Here is a 15,930-nt window from a genome sequence, read left to right on the forward strand (position 1 = left end):
GCACCTACACTGCAGGTGGGACGTTGCTGCTCCCACCCCGGGGCTCAGGTGGGCGGGAAGCCGCAACGTCCACACTGCTAATTTTATCACACCAGCTCGAGCCCCACTAGCCCCAGCCTGTCTGCCTAGGCTGGAACACTTCCTGCCAGCGGCAGGGCAGACACACCCTTAGACGGCCTGAGTCACCCCATGACACCGTCCAGGTTGCCAGAGGCCTGACTTTCAGAGGGGCTCAGAACCCACAGCTCCCACTGACCGTCCGAGAGTTAGGAGCACTCTGGATCGCTGAAAATCAGGCCCTGGGTGCCCATGACGGTGCCAGGACAGGAAGGGGCAGGTGCTGTATGTGGGCAAGGCAGGGCTGATGGGGTGGTGTGGCCACATCACCGCATGCAGGCAGTAATGCAGAAAACCCACAGTGGACTGCACTAGCGGAGCCAGGCAAAGCAGGGGACTCAGAGCTAACCGTGGCCCCATGGAAGCCAATGCAGCACCGGACAAACAAAAGAGGAGAATATAGTTGAATTCTAAATACCCAGATAAAAGGCATGATGAAAATCCAGCCTTGGCAAACGGGGGTTACACCCCATTTAGGGGTTACAAAATAGGGACTAGGTGTTTAAACCTAATTGTAAAAAGGATCCTGTTATCTTCAGCCAGTGGTTCGGCTGCATTGAAATCCTGGGGTCCGTGAACAGGGACAGGCCAGCCCAGAGAAGGTGGTTCCCCATGTGGATGGGATTCGTGGCTGAGGTATTGAATTTTCAATACTTTGACACCCTGGAGTCACAGGTTCAAATACTAGCGGAGCTGGTTCAACCCTTCCAAATAATGAACTCTGGGCTGTTTGCTGAGCCTTGATCTTTTCAATGAGGCCTTAAAGGTCAAGATCCTGTCTGCTCCCAGAGAACACGAAAGCACACTTAGCATGTCTCCCAAGGTAAGGCTTTGCCTCAGTCTCCTTGGCTAAAATCTCTCCTCTCCCCAGTGTTACACAGCACGGTGGCTCCACCCCAGAGCAGGCTGCATCTCACTGGTTATTTACATATATATGGTGGTTTGTGAAGCGCTTTGGCAAGCCTTCTGCATGAAAGGTGCCCTGTAAGCATTAAATGTTACAGGGACTCGGGACATTTCCACCTCTGCTGGTTTCCTACAGCCTCGCCAGAGACGCACAGTTAGACAGGCACTCGGAGGGTGAGGGAATCAGGGACAGTCCTCGGATTCTAGCGGGGCTCAGCGCCTTCTGCAAGGGGCCTCAACGCCTCACAGGATCATGCACTCAGGAACCAGAAGCCTTGGCTCCGCTCTGGAGGCAGCAGCGGACACAACTGCACGGCCCTTTGGCTGCTCTGGTTACACCACCTCTTTCCCTGGGGCTTCCCGCTTTGCTGGAGCTGCTGCATTCAAAAGGTGTGACTGGCCCTGGGGCTTCAGGAGCCCCTAGTGTGGGAAGCCTGGAAGAGAAGCAGCTGCAGGGCCCAGGATAGCAGTAGCATGACCTCTGCCCTCACCTAGCAAGTAACCAGCCAGAAGGAGAGGGAGCTATGGGGCTGGGTAGGCAGAAGACAAGTGATCAAAGCCCACAGGGCCTAGGGGATAACCTGAAGCAGAGAAGTTTGGGGGCCAGTTCAGTGGAAGGGCACACACGCTCCGCCAGCTGTTGTGCTTGAGCAGTTTGCATGTCCCCAGGAAAGACAGCCTAGTGGTTAGCGCAGAGGACGAGGAATCAGGAGACCTGGTTTCTGCTCCCAGCTGTGCCACTACCTTGTTCTGTGACTGTGGACAAGCCACTCAGACCACCTGTGCCTCAGTTTCCCTCGTGTATGACGAGGCCGTCTGCTTCAAAGGAAGTCACAAACCATAATGCTTGCCTAGAAGGTGTTACTGAAATGCAAAGGGTGTGTTCTCTCTCTGCCAGGCAATGGGCGAGGCGTACTGCTGACTTCTGTAACCTGGCCACCTCCCCACCAAGAACTATACCCAGACCACCAGCCCGCTTCACACCCAGCGACATTCAGTCACTGTCAAACTGGGCCAGATACGAGCCAATGACCACGATGGAACGTTCCCTGCCCCATCACCAGTCAGCTGAGCCACCTAGCCCTCTGGACAGACACCTTACATTAAAAATCAGTGCAAAGACCCACACAGGCAGCATGTTTTAAAGTGGGGGGGGGAGAAGAGATAATTCTATACAGAACCTTACCTCTGCCCTCTTGTGCAAATGCATTAAGGATACAGTCTATAATTACCCAATCGCATATTTCTACAGGACCTCTGCTTCAATCCACGCAGTTTGGAGGCACCTCAAACACCGCACAACAGCAAGGGAAGCAAAGGAAGGGGATATTTTGGAAAAGGGAACGGGGACAAAATCCCACCCTTAGCAAAACCAGTGCCCTAAGGTATTTAATTCCATACAGACAAGACAGGACCTTGGTTTTTAAGGTCTCATTGAAAGATCCACACACAGGAAACTTCTCAAATAGTTCTAAAACATACGCTATATAGTTCAACCCCAAGTCACGGAGCTCAGTGCAGGAACGACCGGCTGACATTCTCGGACTTGTGTTAGGCAGGAGGCCGCACGAAACAATCATGATGGTCCCCTCTGGCCTTAAACTCCAGGAAACTACTTCGTCTGGCAACCTCGGGAAGATGAAGCCCAGCACTAGCCCTGCTGGGATCTCAGGCTGTGCTTTCCCCGAGCCGAGATGTTTCCTAACTGCTTCTCGGTAACGTTTTCCAAAGCGTGGAGTGTCTGCCCTGGAGCTGGAAGGTGGGAATTCCAGCTGGAGGCGACAGCTATCTCTGCTCGAGCTAACGTGCTAAAAAGAGAAGGTTTCAGAGTAGCAGCCGTGTTAGTCTGTATCCGCAAAAAGAACAGGAGTCCTTGTGGCACCTTAGAGACTAACACATTTATTTGAGCATAAGCTTTCGTGGGCTACAGCCCACTTCATCAGATGCATAGAATGCATAGAAAACAGACTCCAACGAGAAACTGCTGAGCTTGAATTAATATGCAAACTAGATACCATTAACTTTGGCTTGAATAGAGACTGGGAGTGGCTGGGTCATTACACAAATTGAATCTATTTCCCCATGTTAAGTACAGTATCCTCACACCTTTTTGTCAACTGTCTGAAATGGGCCATCTTGATTATCACTACAAAACTTTTTTTTCTCCTGCTGATAATAGCTCATCTTAATTAATTAGCCTCTTAGAGTTGGTATGGCAACTTCCACCTTTTCATGTTCTCTGTATGTATATATATCTTCTCACTGTATGTTCCATTCTATGCATCTGATGAAGTGGGCTGTAGCCCACGAAAGCTTATGCTCAAATAAATGTGTTAGTCTCTAAGGTGCCACAAGGACTCCTGCTCTTTTTGAAAAGAGAAGGGTATCCACAGCAACTCAAGCATGGGAGGGGCTAGCTGCCCTGAGTACATACATATGGGCTCGGAGGGGATCGTCCTGGGCTGTCTAGCCCAGCCCACCACTCGTGCTGCCCCAGCTACACGATTTTCAGCACGCTAGCTCAATCAGAGCGAGCACAGGTACAGTCCCAGTGCAGACAGGCCCCTCAGAGAACTCGACCCACGTGTCCCACTCAGGGCCGGCTCCAGGCACCAGCCGAGCAAGCTCATGCTTGGGGCGGCAGATTCTAAGGGGCGGCATTCCGTCCAATCCTAGGGTGGCACGGCCACCCTTTTTTTTCTTTTTTTTTTTTGGTTCGCCGCTCCAGCCACCCTGTAGGGGGCGGCGGCGCGGAGGAGGGGAGCGCCCTGCTTGCTCCGTCTGCCCCAGCCGGTGCCAGGTCTGCAGCAAGCCCGGCAGCCCGCATCCTTCCCTCCCCGCCGACCTTCAATTCACCTGCAGGTGGGAGCGGCGCGGAGCCCTCCCGGCAGGCGGTGCAGCGGGAGGGGCCAAGTGGGGAGCGCCCCGACTGAAGGAAGCCCTGACCGCCCCCCTTCTCTCTCTCCCCCCCGCTCCCTCCCCCTCCCCCCCGCTAGCCGGGGCGCGCACTCCGCTGCCTGGGGCACGTCTGCAGCGCAGGGAGTCCTGCTAGCCAGAGTGCAGCCGCCACCCGCCCAGAGGCTCACCAGCACGGCCGGGGGAGGCAGTCGCGAGCTGCCAAGTAAGTGACACCAAATTTTTGCACCCTGGGTTTTTTTTTGCTTCGCCGCTCCGGCCGCTCTGCAGGTGTTTGTTTTTTTTATTGTTTTTTTTTTATTTTTTGCTTGGGGCGGCAAAAAAGCCAGAGCCAGCCCTGATCCCACTGAGCCACCATGTTGAAAGAGCAACGAGGCCGTCCCCTGAAAAGGGGCATTTTCCATCTCAGATTGTATTACAGGCTTGTTTGGGGGGAGGAGAAAGCATGTCAGGGCACACAGCCCGGTAACGCTATGGCCTAGGACAGGGGGCTGGGTTTGGTTTATTCCTCAGTCCTTTTTTTAAAAAAAAAACACCTCTCTGATGAGCTCAATGAGAGGAGGGACTCGTGCGCCTGGGAAGTGGCCGTGCCCAGCGGGAGCAGAGGCTCCTGCTGTCCCCTGAGGTACAACGCCCTTTAGACCACACTGTGAGTTGAGTGCACGGTATGGACTCACTGTGGTGAGTGGCCTCTCCACCCCTGGGCTCGGCACTTGGGACACGTAAGAAGCCGGAGACCCTGCTCTGAGTGTGGAGGCGAGGGCAGGACAGCAGGCTGTAAGGAGGGATTGCAGGAGGGGAGGCACACAGGGAATTGGGGGGGGAACGGGGTGCCTCGGGAAAGAAGGCGCAGAGGCACCAATGAGGAGGCGGAGGGAGGGAACTGGGTGGAGCTTGCAGGGAGAGGCAAGAGGCAGGAGCTCCAGGCGGAGGGGGGCATGCAGGCTCCTTACCTCCATGACCTCCTTGCGGATGTCCACGATGCGGAACCAGTGCAGGAGCTGAGGGAAGCCCTCCAGCTTGGCACTGCGCTCCTGCAGGGCCACCTTCCTCTTGCACGAGAGCTGGCGGCTGAAGTACTTGACCAGCTTGCTCTGGAAGAGAAGGGGAAAGGCGTTTCGAGGCAGCCGGCACACAGCAAACACACACACACACACACACACACACACAAACACTCTGCCCTTTTCCCCAAAGCTACCACGTCCCCCATCTTTGCAGACAAAGGGCAACCATTCACTTAACGCCGAAGAGTTTCAACACTGCATCCCACACCTGCCAGCCAACCTCCCCAGGGATTGCTAATTTGCATATATTTCCTGAGAGTTGAATCTTTACAGGCACAAACCCATCCAGAGCACGTGCCAGCCCCACAGCTCTGCGGGAACAAAACCCGAGCACGGCCGAGAATGGCACATGTCGCTGGAGAGGTCAGAGTCTTTAACTGCCAGACGCACTGCAACCCCCACAGTCACCCCGACCGACTAGCGTCTTACTCCGCATGTGGCCCCACTGAAGTCAGGGGCACTGTCCATAGAGCAAAGTGCTGTTCAACACAAGCTAGAGTCAGCTCCTAAACTACTCATGCCCAGTTTCCAATATTGTTCCTATGCCTGGATCTTCCTGGTCCCAAGAAGAGTTAGCAGGAGGAGAAGATCCACCCCTTGCTCAGTGCTCTGTTCCAGAAATACCAGCTCTGTTCTACTGTTCTTGGAAAGACCTCTGCACCCAGCAAACGCTGATGCCTGTGGGTAACTCTTGTGTGCACCAGAGTTTGTAGGATGGGAGCCCAGGCCTGTCCACTGGAAAGTCAGGGATCCAAACACCCCACTCCCTCTTTTAATAGCTCTGCAGAAGCTCATCTAAGGATCTGAGGGAGCAACCTGCCCCAGTCCCAGTTCAAAGAACAACACTGAAAGGGATGACGTGAGAAACGCGGACACTAAGGATTGTCAATTCGGTCTCGTGGAGAGAGCGCAATCTGCAGCCTCAGCACGAGTAGGAGGAAAGAGGCGACGACAGCAAGCCATGTCAGTTTACAGCTGCCCACTCCCCAGTGGCAGCTTTCATACGCCATCCCTGCACAGTCCTCAGGGCAGTGAACAGCTCAACTCTCCCTCTGCCAGGGCCGACATCTACAATCAGCGCAGGAGACTGGACAAGCCTACAGCACAAAGGCAGCACTGATGCATTTCATCACCCACATGTGCAGACCACAGAAGGTTAAATGAACTTCAGTGGGTGCCACAAGCATCCAAGGTTAGAATTCAGCCCAACCTCCGCATTGGTGTTGACAGCACCTGCAGAGAGACGAGTGGAGCTGCTGCAGCCAGAGACTAGGCTGGCATCGGGACACTCAGTTTTCAATTGGGACCTGAGTGCCCCATGCCATGGGAAGCTCCTTCCTTCCTGGAGAAAGCCCTGGAGTGGAGACATCGCTGCTCCCTTCCTTTACTGGGTGATGCTGAGCACTCCCACAGAAGTCAACGTGACTCCTGCCAAATTTTCTACGTTTCCCTTCCGTGCACTGCTGGGCCAGGCCACAGCACTCAGCGCCTGGCAGGCTCAAGGCCCTTCATTACTATTCTTGTTAGCAGCTGGCCACGTGCCTCCTGGTGCGAATCAAAGAACGTGTTCCCTGCCCCGAGGAGCTATTCCACCTCCAGCCCCAGCCATCTGATGCAGGGCCTCTTGGGCAGAACAAGAGGCTGGCAGTCGGGATCCCTGGACTCTACTGCTGTCTCTGCCACGGCCGTGCTGCGTGACCTCAGCCCAGGAACATTCTGCCTCAGTAAAATGGGATAATGACACTCCCTTAGCGTAACACTTGTCTGCCACCAGGTATCATTCCAACATTTCAGTTTGCAGGGGACTGGGGTAGCCATTTGGGCTTCTGGTGCTCGGTGCACAGACAGACCTACATTTCTCCTCACTGGTCACACACACATTTAGAGCTAGGGCCTTCCATGTCACATTTCGCACAAATCATTCCGCAGCCATCCCTGACAACTGCAGTTAGAAAACAAAGACTTTCCGATTCTGAACTGGAACGACGCTAAGTACCTGGCCACGTTAGACTGAAATAGAGATTATAGTATGGTTCATTTACATAAGAACATAAGAACGGCCCTACTGGGTCAGACCAAAGGTCCATCAAGCCCAGTATCCTGTCCTCTGACAGTGGCCAATGGCAGGTGCCCCAAAGGGAATGAACAGACAGGTTATCATCAAGTGATCCATCCCCTGTCGCTCATTCCCAGCTTCTGGCAAACAGAGGCTAGGGACACCATTCCTGCCCATCCTGGCTAATAGCCATTGATGGACCTATCTTCCATGAATCTATCTAGCTCCCTTTTGAACCCCGTAATAGAATTGGCCTTCACAACACCGTCTGGCAAGGAGTTTAAGACACTATCGCAGAAAGAAACCCTCTGCAATTCCCTTTCCTTGCGTTCAGCTTGGTGAGTCTGTGCCCCTTCTGTGGAACGCTAGGTGGCACTAGGCTACCGTACATGCCTGGCTGGAAATTTCCCATTTCCACAGCATCCCCGGCTAGATGCATTATTATTAATGTGACGTATAGCGCTACAAACAATACAAGGGTAACACCCGGGACATTGCTAAAAATCGTGAGCGCCAGCCTGCTCCCAGTGAAGTCACTGGCAGAGCCCCCTTTGACTTCAGAGCTTGACTGGCCGCCCTTATGGTGCAGCTTCAGTAAAGGTTGCACAACTGGACCGTGGAAAGAGGAGTTAACAGATGGGCAGAGTTAGAGAGAGCGGAGATCAAAATAGCACCTTCAAGTTTTAGGGATTTTTTTAAAAAGGCAATTGGCAAGGATTAGAAAAAACACCCCGAGTAAACCCAACAACCCCCCCCCAAGATATGTGCAATGCCACTCAGCTAACCCAGGGGCTGGATTAGTAATACTTGGCCCTGTTCCCCTACCACCTCCCTCTGGTTTGTCTTATCTTGTCATCTCTCTGTGGTCCCCATTGTGCCCCAGGATTTACAAGCACAAATCCTCACCAAGTCCCATTAGTCAACATGCCACTGCACTGCCACAGGGGCCTGCTTTAGCGGATCGCGATGGAGACTCAGAGCCTGACACGGTTAGTTCTGAGATGCTGACTGTGTCTTTTATTCATAACACCTAGCACGCTCCTGGGTGTGTGCGCACACACACACCCCCACACCCCAGAAAGCCTACCATTTTGCAAGCTATCAACTAAAAGAACACAACTCAGAAACCTAGCATAATGTATCACTCAATGTGCTTTGTTCATTTCTTTTGTCAAGTATAGTTATAGTTTGGGGGTTGGGTTTTTTTGCTGCCTCGGTAATAAATAGAGCCGTTAGTACTGCAGCAACTCTGTGTGTCCTATGGGCCGATCTCTCCACTCACACCTGTAGAACTTCCTTCCAGTTCATGTGGACGCAGCAATGTAAACACTAGGGCTTTGTCTTCACTACCCGCCGATCCGGCGGGTAGCAATCGGTCTATCGGGGATCGACTTACCGCGTCTAGTGAAGACGCGGTAAAATCGATCCCTGATCGCTCTGCCGTCGACTCCGGAAATCCACCTCGGCAAGAGGCGGCAGCGGAGTCGGCGGCAGCGCGGCAGCGGTCGACTTTCCCCCGTCCTCACAGCCAGGTAAGCCGACCTAAAATACGTAACTTCAGCTACGGTATTCATGTAGCTGCAGTTGCGTATCTTAGGTCGGACCCCCGCTGTAGTGTAGACCTATCCTAGGAAAACATGACCTAGCTCACACGTACACTGTGGGTTTTGGTACGGGGGGATTAAAAGATATTAAGAGCAGGAGTAGAGACTGCAAAGGAGACACAACAGGTGCAACACTCTCCTAGCAAGTCGTTAAAGGGATGTTTTCCAGGCTTCTGCTGTGAAGTGATTTGCTCACTCCTCGGACGGGATGGTATTATTGGCCAGGTCAAGGGGGTCAGCAGCATGCAGCGTAACTGGGCTGCCAGGATCAATAAGGGATCCTAGCTGAGGACTGAACATTATTTTGTAATTGTTGCTATAAATAGGAGCAGGCAGAGGGTCTCCCACGTCTGGGGTCAAGGTGGAGACTTGGGAAAAGGGGGCTGCCGAGCAGGAACCCAGATCCTGTTGTTACACCCCAGCCTATACATCTGCAGTCATGCTATTGAAGTCAGTGGATTTACCCACAAGGAGAATCCCGCTTGGGAGTCAGGGGCTGCCTAACTCGCCGCACCAACCACAAAGCTGTCTCTGGTCTCCCTTGCTGGCCAGCAAAGGGGAACCACACATCCGCATCCCCTCCTAGCATCCCTAGAACAACTGATTCTCCATGGCAACGGGCCTGGGCAGGGGTCCTCACCAGGAGCGCCGCCAGCTTTTTTGCCGCCCTACGCGGCGGAAGGTCCCACCCCCGACAGAGGCAGCGGAAGGTCCTGCCCCCGAAATGACGACGACGACCGGGACGGTCGAAGATCCAGCCGCCGCGGTCGCCACCCCCCAAATGTTAGCGCCCTAGGCGACCGCCTAGGTCGCCTAATGGGTTGCGCCAGCCCTGGTCCTCACCTAGCCAGGTGGAGCCTCATGTCTCTGCTTCAGGCTTCAGTAGAGACACTGGGCCAAAGCATCCCCTCCATGTGCACCCTCCAAGGGGCTCTCCCGCAGGCAGCGCTCTTCTTGCAGGGACACTGGGGACTGCACTCTAGAGATGCCCCTTTCCTGGCGTACAGGGAGGAGCAAGACCAAGAGCAGGAGATTCTACAGCAGAACTGTTCCCACCTCAGCCTGTAGACAATCCATGCATGAAGCAGCATTGGCTCCAGCAGGGTTGCAGCCTGGGATGGGGGCGGGGGGGGGCCCTAGTGGAGTAACCCATTGATAGCTTCTGCGTGCACAGATCAGGGAGAGGGGATCTCTTCCGCAAAGATCCCAGTGATCCCTAGGGTTGGGAAGCTCCGTACAAGAGTGAAACTGACTTGCCTCGTTCAGCACTCCGGGCAAAAGGGAAACAAGCAGCATCAATGGTGAAAAGAGAGTTGGAGTTTCAAGTTCCTTTGCTCTAATAATCCGAAGGTGCTGAATAGATCGCCTGAAGGGTATCTGCTTGTTAAGAACGTGAGGCCCCATTCTCCATGCCCTGGTACCTTGTGCGGTCCTCACCCCCGTGCAAAGCGAGCAGGAAATGCCAATCTGGGAGGCCGAACCCACCATGCACAGGTGGAAACGACTCGGCAGTACAAGGCAGGAATCAGGCCCATGCTTTTTGACCTGACAGTGTCCCCTTCAGGAAGAGGTGTTGGGCTCGTCTCACCTCTCTCAAGTTCTACGCCCCGGAAGAGCGTTTGAAACAAGTCACAGGGAAGCGAGGTCTATTACCAGCATCCCACCAGTGACACAACAGGCATCGGGGAAGAAGAAGACGCGCTCTTAAAGGTACTTCTAAAACCTACCTGGCCAGGCTGACCTTTCCCCCTGCTTGATCTCAGCCCAGACAGGCGCTTATTAATCCTTGGGAGGGTTAAGTGCCTTGACCTGTCTGTAGTCGTCAACATTTAAGAACTGGGCCCTCCACCCTGCAGTTGGTCTTCGCAAACCTAGGCCTCCATTTTGCTACTACCCAAGTCAAAGGCAGATTTGCCGTTGAGTCAATGGGAGCAGAGTCAGACCATCGCACGGGCAGAGCGCCTCTGAAACGGACGTGAGGTTTTCAGCTTCTGGCTGCCAGCAGCCATTCTGCTCCGATTGTTGTGGAAACGGGCACCAACGGACTGAGTGCTCAAACCCATGCTCCTCCCAGGCCTGGGACCAGTCTACCTGAGGGATGGCCTCTCTCCCCATGTCATACTGCCACAGCTCTGGCCGGCAGGGCCCCTGAGCTACATTCCCCCCTCGTTATAGAACAGAGGACGCTCCTGGCCCCATTCTCAGCCTGTCTTGGTGACCTTTGGGCACTCTGCAAACGTGGCTGGAGAGGGCTGAGGGCGCTTCCCCGAAGGGCAGCTGGAAAGGAAAGGCGTTCCCATTAAAATAGTCACTGTAATACTGCTGGGGGGTTACTGTGCTGCTAATGGTGTGTTAGGGCACCGGGTCTCTTGGATGGGCTCTTTATTTGAAAGCTAAGCCAATCAAGAAGTAGTCTGACTACTCCCACTGACTCACTGGGGGAACTGGCTGCAGGCTTGGGCCCTAGGTGGGTGAAAATTCAGCCAGGGGATTTGTAACTTTATTTGAAAGAAAGGCTGGTGTTGCCAGACTCTTCCTTTATTTCCACCAGGCTGCCACCCGCTCCCAAAGCAGCAGAAGCCAGCACACGAGCGGCCGTGTGAGCTGCTGTTTGTTTTATTGATTTCTATGGCACCTACTCGCCCGACCCCTACACAGCTCAATTACAGACAACTGATACCCCAAAACAAGGACAGAAACTATGCAACAGAAGTGTCTTGTCCCATTCCCTAAAGGGCCCTGTAGTTGAGCTCAGACATACAAGGGCACTGAATGCTAGAGGTGCCTGCTTCCCCCCCCCCCTTCTGACTTTCGAGCCCTTTTAAAATCAGCAGTGTTTGAAAAATGGGGAGGGGGGAGGGAAGAGGTTGGAGTTCTCTTCACAAGGCCTTTTTCCTCTTTCCACACACCTCCACTCCAACTCTAGTCCGTTTTTGTTAAAATTAGCGGGAGTGTCCGGTATGTCATCCGTCCCCGCATCTCCCCTTGCCAAGCTTTATGGGGTTACAATCTTTTATAAAAATTCACTCCCCCTGGGTGTTCTGGGAGAGACCCAAAGCACCACTCAGAGGAACACTCAACACATGGTTGGTGCTACATTAGCACCTGGAGGCCCCACAAGATCCGAATCCCATGGTGTTAGGTGCTGTACTTTCCACCATGGGATTCGGATCTCAACTGGGGCCTCCAGGTGTGAGTGCCCCACCAACAGTCACACACAGTGTTCCCATCCGAGCAGGGACAGTGTCCTTCTGAGACTTTACAAACACCTCTACCAGGGAACCGGACTACACACGAAGGGCACAGTCCACTCAAGGACAAGTGAGGTAGAGCATTTGACTGTAATCTCCTGCAGTGCTAGAAATCATCGCTGTTGCTTGTAAGAGCAGGTAAAAAGACATCCTGACCCAAGTACGATATTTAACTCAATGATGCCCCTTAAAAAGGTTTCTTATTCTTACATAAGAAGTGCTTTAAAGAAAAAAACAGACTTTTGTAAGAGGACAAACATTGCAAATTGGGTAGTTGTTCTGGACAACAAGGACTTGCTCCTGTCCCCCTGCACCTCGCACTGGAGTCCCCTCTGACAGCCTGTGTAAGCAGAGCGCTGGATAAACCCAGGCCATCTGAGGCCATTCTCCACTCACCCCACACGGCTGGGCTGCGTGGTAGTTTTGCTAACCCTTGGCTCTCACGGGAGCATTAGAAAGAGCTGGACACACACAGTGTAACGGCTGGTGCATCATTTTTGAACTCTGGTTGCTGCAAGCACTCAGAACAGCGATTCAGCTGATCTTGTTTCACTTCAGCCATGGCCCTTCCCTGTCCGGGCAGATCGCGGCAGAAGCAATCTGTTTCTGCTGCATAGGGGGACAAGGCTGCAAGGAGCCCATTGGGGAACAGGGATAAGTAGGTGTATGTCACCCACAAATGACAAGGAGGCCACCAGGTTTGCCCACAGCTGAAATCCTCCCCAAAGCACAGAGCCCACCCAAGGCCCTGCTCACCATGGTCTTACTATGAACAGCAACGCCACCTGTCAGCTGTTCTAGGACAGCATGATCCATTTACAAGAACAGACGCCGCTTTTACAGCAAGCAACCCCCTCAGCCTAGGCTCTGAGAGTCCCCAGTCATATAGATTCTGCAAGCCCAATGCTGCCCTGGTTACACCTGGGCGAGCACAGGGTCCTCCAATGCTGTACTCAGCAAAGTGACGCCTCTCACTCTTATTAGGGGAACAAGCCCCACCCGTCATCCAGAACAGATGGCGAAACACAACTGACTCCTTCCACCAACACGTGGTGCAGTGGGAAGGAAGCAGCTCTGTCCTGTTACCTGGCCCCACGGCTCCCCAACAGACATACCACTCATTACACTCCCACAAGGAGCTTAAGTCCCAGTTTGTTTGTTTTTTCTTTTCTCTGTACTTTGGTCAGGCTCCCGAGGCACGCAAGAGGAAAAGCACTCACGGAGATTTACAGGAACACAGGGGCTTATGATAGTCTAAAGAGAAAATGCACCCGCCCCGACTTCACCGCCTACCCCGGGAAGTCCCTGAGCTGGTAACAACGTTTGAACAAGCGGGCCAAGCACCAGATACCTTCCTGCTGCTGCTATGGTTCCCTTTCAGAGGGACAGGAATTGGTATTAAAAACAAGGTGTGAGGGCCTGAATCTGCCATGCAGAGGGCCAGGCGTGCCTGGCTTAGCCCTATGCAGGGAGAGGCCCAGAGAGGGACACAGAACTCTCTGAACTGCGACTCCCCCACTGCTGAACAGCACATCCACACAAGGCCCCAAGACTTGTTTTCTGATCTGAAACTCCCACACGATCCCTATTCCAGCGCCGTGCCCTCGCCCCGGACGTGGTCAGAACACCATGACCGTTACTGCAGACTTGGACTGTGAAGACCTTGGAGGGAGGTTCATCAGAGGTTAAATGGGTCATTGTTATTTGTATTAAAATCTTTTAATAGTCCCAAGGATCAATAAGGAAAAGACCCTGATTACCCGGCCCACCCAGTAGGGATACAACTCCTTTTTCTTATTATTATTGCTCTTATCTGGAAAACAATCATAAAGTCATAGGAAGGTAGGAGTGGAAGGGACCGCAAGAGGTCATCAAGCCCAGCCCCCTGCACTGAGGCAGGACCAAGTACCATCCCTGACCGGTGTTTGTCCAGCCTGAACTTAAAAACCTCCAATGCTGGAGATTCCACAGCCTCCCTTGGAAGCCTGCTTCAGCTTAACTACCCTTTGAGTTGGAAAGTTTTTGCTAACATCTAACCAAAATCTCCCTGGTTCCAGATTAAGCCCATTACGTCTTGTCCTGTCTTCATGGACCCTGAGAACAATGGCTCACCAGCCTCTTTCTAACAGCCCTGAACATATTTGAAGATTATCCTCACTGTCAGGTTTTCTAAACCTTTGATCATTTTTGTTGCTCTCCTCTGGACTCGCTCCAATTTGTCCACCTCTTTCCTAAATCGGGGTGCACAGAATTGGAGACAGTATTCCAGCTGAGGCCTCACCAGTGCTGAGTAGAGCAGGACGCTTACCTTCTGTGTCTTACATACAACACTCCTGTTAATACCCACCAGAATGATATTAGCCTTTTTTTGCAACTGCAGATTTACCTCCTTTCTTACCTTGTGGCAAGAGGCTAGTGGCATTTGCTCAAAACTAAAAGGCCTCTTCCTATTTGCTGCTGGCTATAAGACTTTTTTTTAGGCAGGCGGGAGGGACTGATTGGTCTGTTCCTACCAGGGGAGGGGTTAAGGGAGTGTACAGCCTGCTCCAGGAATGAGGCACTTACACTAGTTTGAAAGGACAGCTTGGGGAGAAGTCTGGTTTAGCTGTGTGGTTGCTTGTATCTAGTTAGGGAGCTCAGTTGAGTCAGAAGTCTGGTCTAGTGTTGAGGAGCTCATTTCCCCTTGTGTGTTTTAATATAGTTTAGGGGCTTATGTTAGCCTGGCTGTGCGGTGTAGCTGGGAAGCGTGGTGTGTCTCAGAAGCTTGATCTAGCTTATGGGATTAGCTTTAGGTGCTTCCTCGCGCCTGCTCCAGTTTTAGAAGTTTAGTTTGCATTAGTGGTGCAGCCTGGATTAGGACATTCCACAGGTAAACTTCAGGGGCACATCCGCCCCAAGGTCACTCTTCAATGGAACATCACAGAGTTCTGGTCTGTCACCCCTCCTGCTTGATCCGTATGGGAGGTGAGGCCATCAGGGATGCAGAGTTATCTAGAACTGGTTGCAAAACTTTCTGGCAAAATTGACAGTGGCGGGAGAGAGTCCATGTCTGGAGACATCTTAGGTCAAAAACCAAACTCCTGCTCTTAATGAAAAACTGGTGGAAATTAAAATAACTAAGACTTCGGTCAAAGTTGCAGGGGAGGGGGGACAATACTTCCTGATCAGCTCTAGAGCTATCACAATGCTGATGACATTCGCCTGTATGCGTCTCTCATCAGACCTGGACTCTCTGCAGTGGCTTTGCTTTCCAAGGGATAGATCCACAAAGGGATTTAGGGCCTAAGTCCAAAATTTAGATGCTCAAAACATCTGATCGACTACTGCCTAACCCTGCAGGGGACTACAGTCCCTAGGTGTCTAAACTTCCACTGCTGGACACACACACAACTGCCAGGTGCCTACCTCCCACCTAATCTCCAGCAGGATCCTCAAACTCTGCATTCCTCCCGCCTATTTTGCCTGTGGGAATTGATCTGGTAGGTGTATTCTGAGCACGTCTACTGGCTCAGGCCTCACGTCACACATAGCTGTGCCCAGTAGTTAGCACACTTAGGATGTGGGAGAACTAGATTCAATCCCACCCCTCACCCTGAGGTGGAGCAAAGTTTTGGATTCAGATCTCCCACCTCCCAGGTGTGAGCCCTAACCACCGGGCATTGGGGTAGTCTAGTGTGGGACTCTCTCAATCTCTTCTGTTGGCGCTGTTCCACTTTGTATAAATAATCAAGTCGTCACTATAACACCTCCCAAGTGCATGCCCTGGCCACAGGCATAGGGAGTCATTCTGTCCTTGGCCCCGTGACTACTTATAGTTCATACAAAGTGGGAAGGCTTCAAGAGGAAAGACTCGGAGGGCCCTACAGCAGAATATCCCATAGACCAGAGAGGAAGGTACTCATCTGAGAAGGACGAGATCAGGGTTAAAATCCCTGCTCCACATCAGCTTTAGAACCTCCTCTGCCTAATGGCACATAAGGCAATCCATATTTCCCACTGCTGTCTGTCTAGACTCT

The 15,930-nt window shown here is 52.7% G+C and overlaps 1 protein-coding gene across 1 annotated transcript in view; it reads right to left on the minus strand.

Moving 5' to 3' along the window:
* Nucleotides 1-15,930, minus strand: part of KSR2 (kinase suppressor of ras 2) — a 277,818-nt gene that overhangs the window by 238,332 nt on the left and 23,556 nt on the right. Inside the window, exon 2 of the mRNA XM_065417851.1 lies at nt 4,893-5,033. Within this exon, the coding sequence (XP_065273923.1) occupies nt 4,893-5,033 (141 nt within the window). The remainder of the gene's footprint in view (nt 1-4,892; nt 5,034-15,930) is intronic.

The sequence above is a fragment of the Emys orbicularis genome, chromosome 16 (genome assembly GCF_028017835.1).
Source record: "Emys orbicularis isolate rEmyOrb1 chromosome 16, rEmyOrb1.hap1, whole genome shotgun sequence".
In the NCBI taxonomy this organism is placed as follows: Eukaryota; Metazoa; Chordata; order Testudines; family Emydidae; genus Emys; species Emys orbicularis.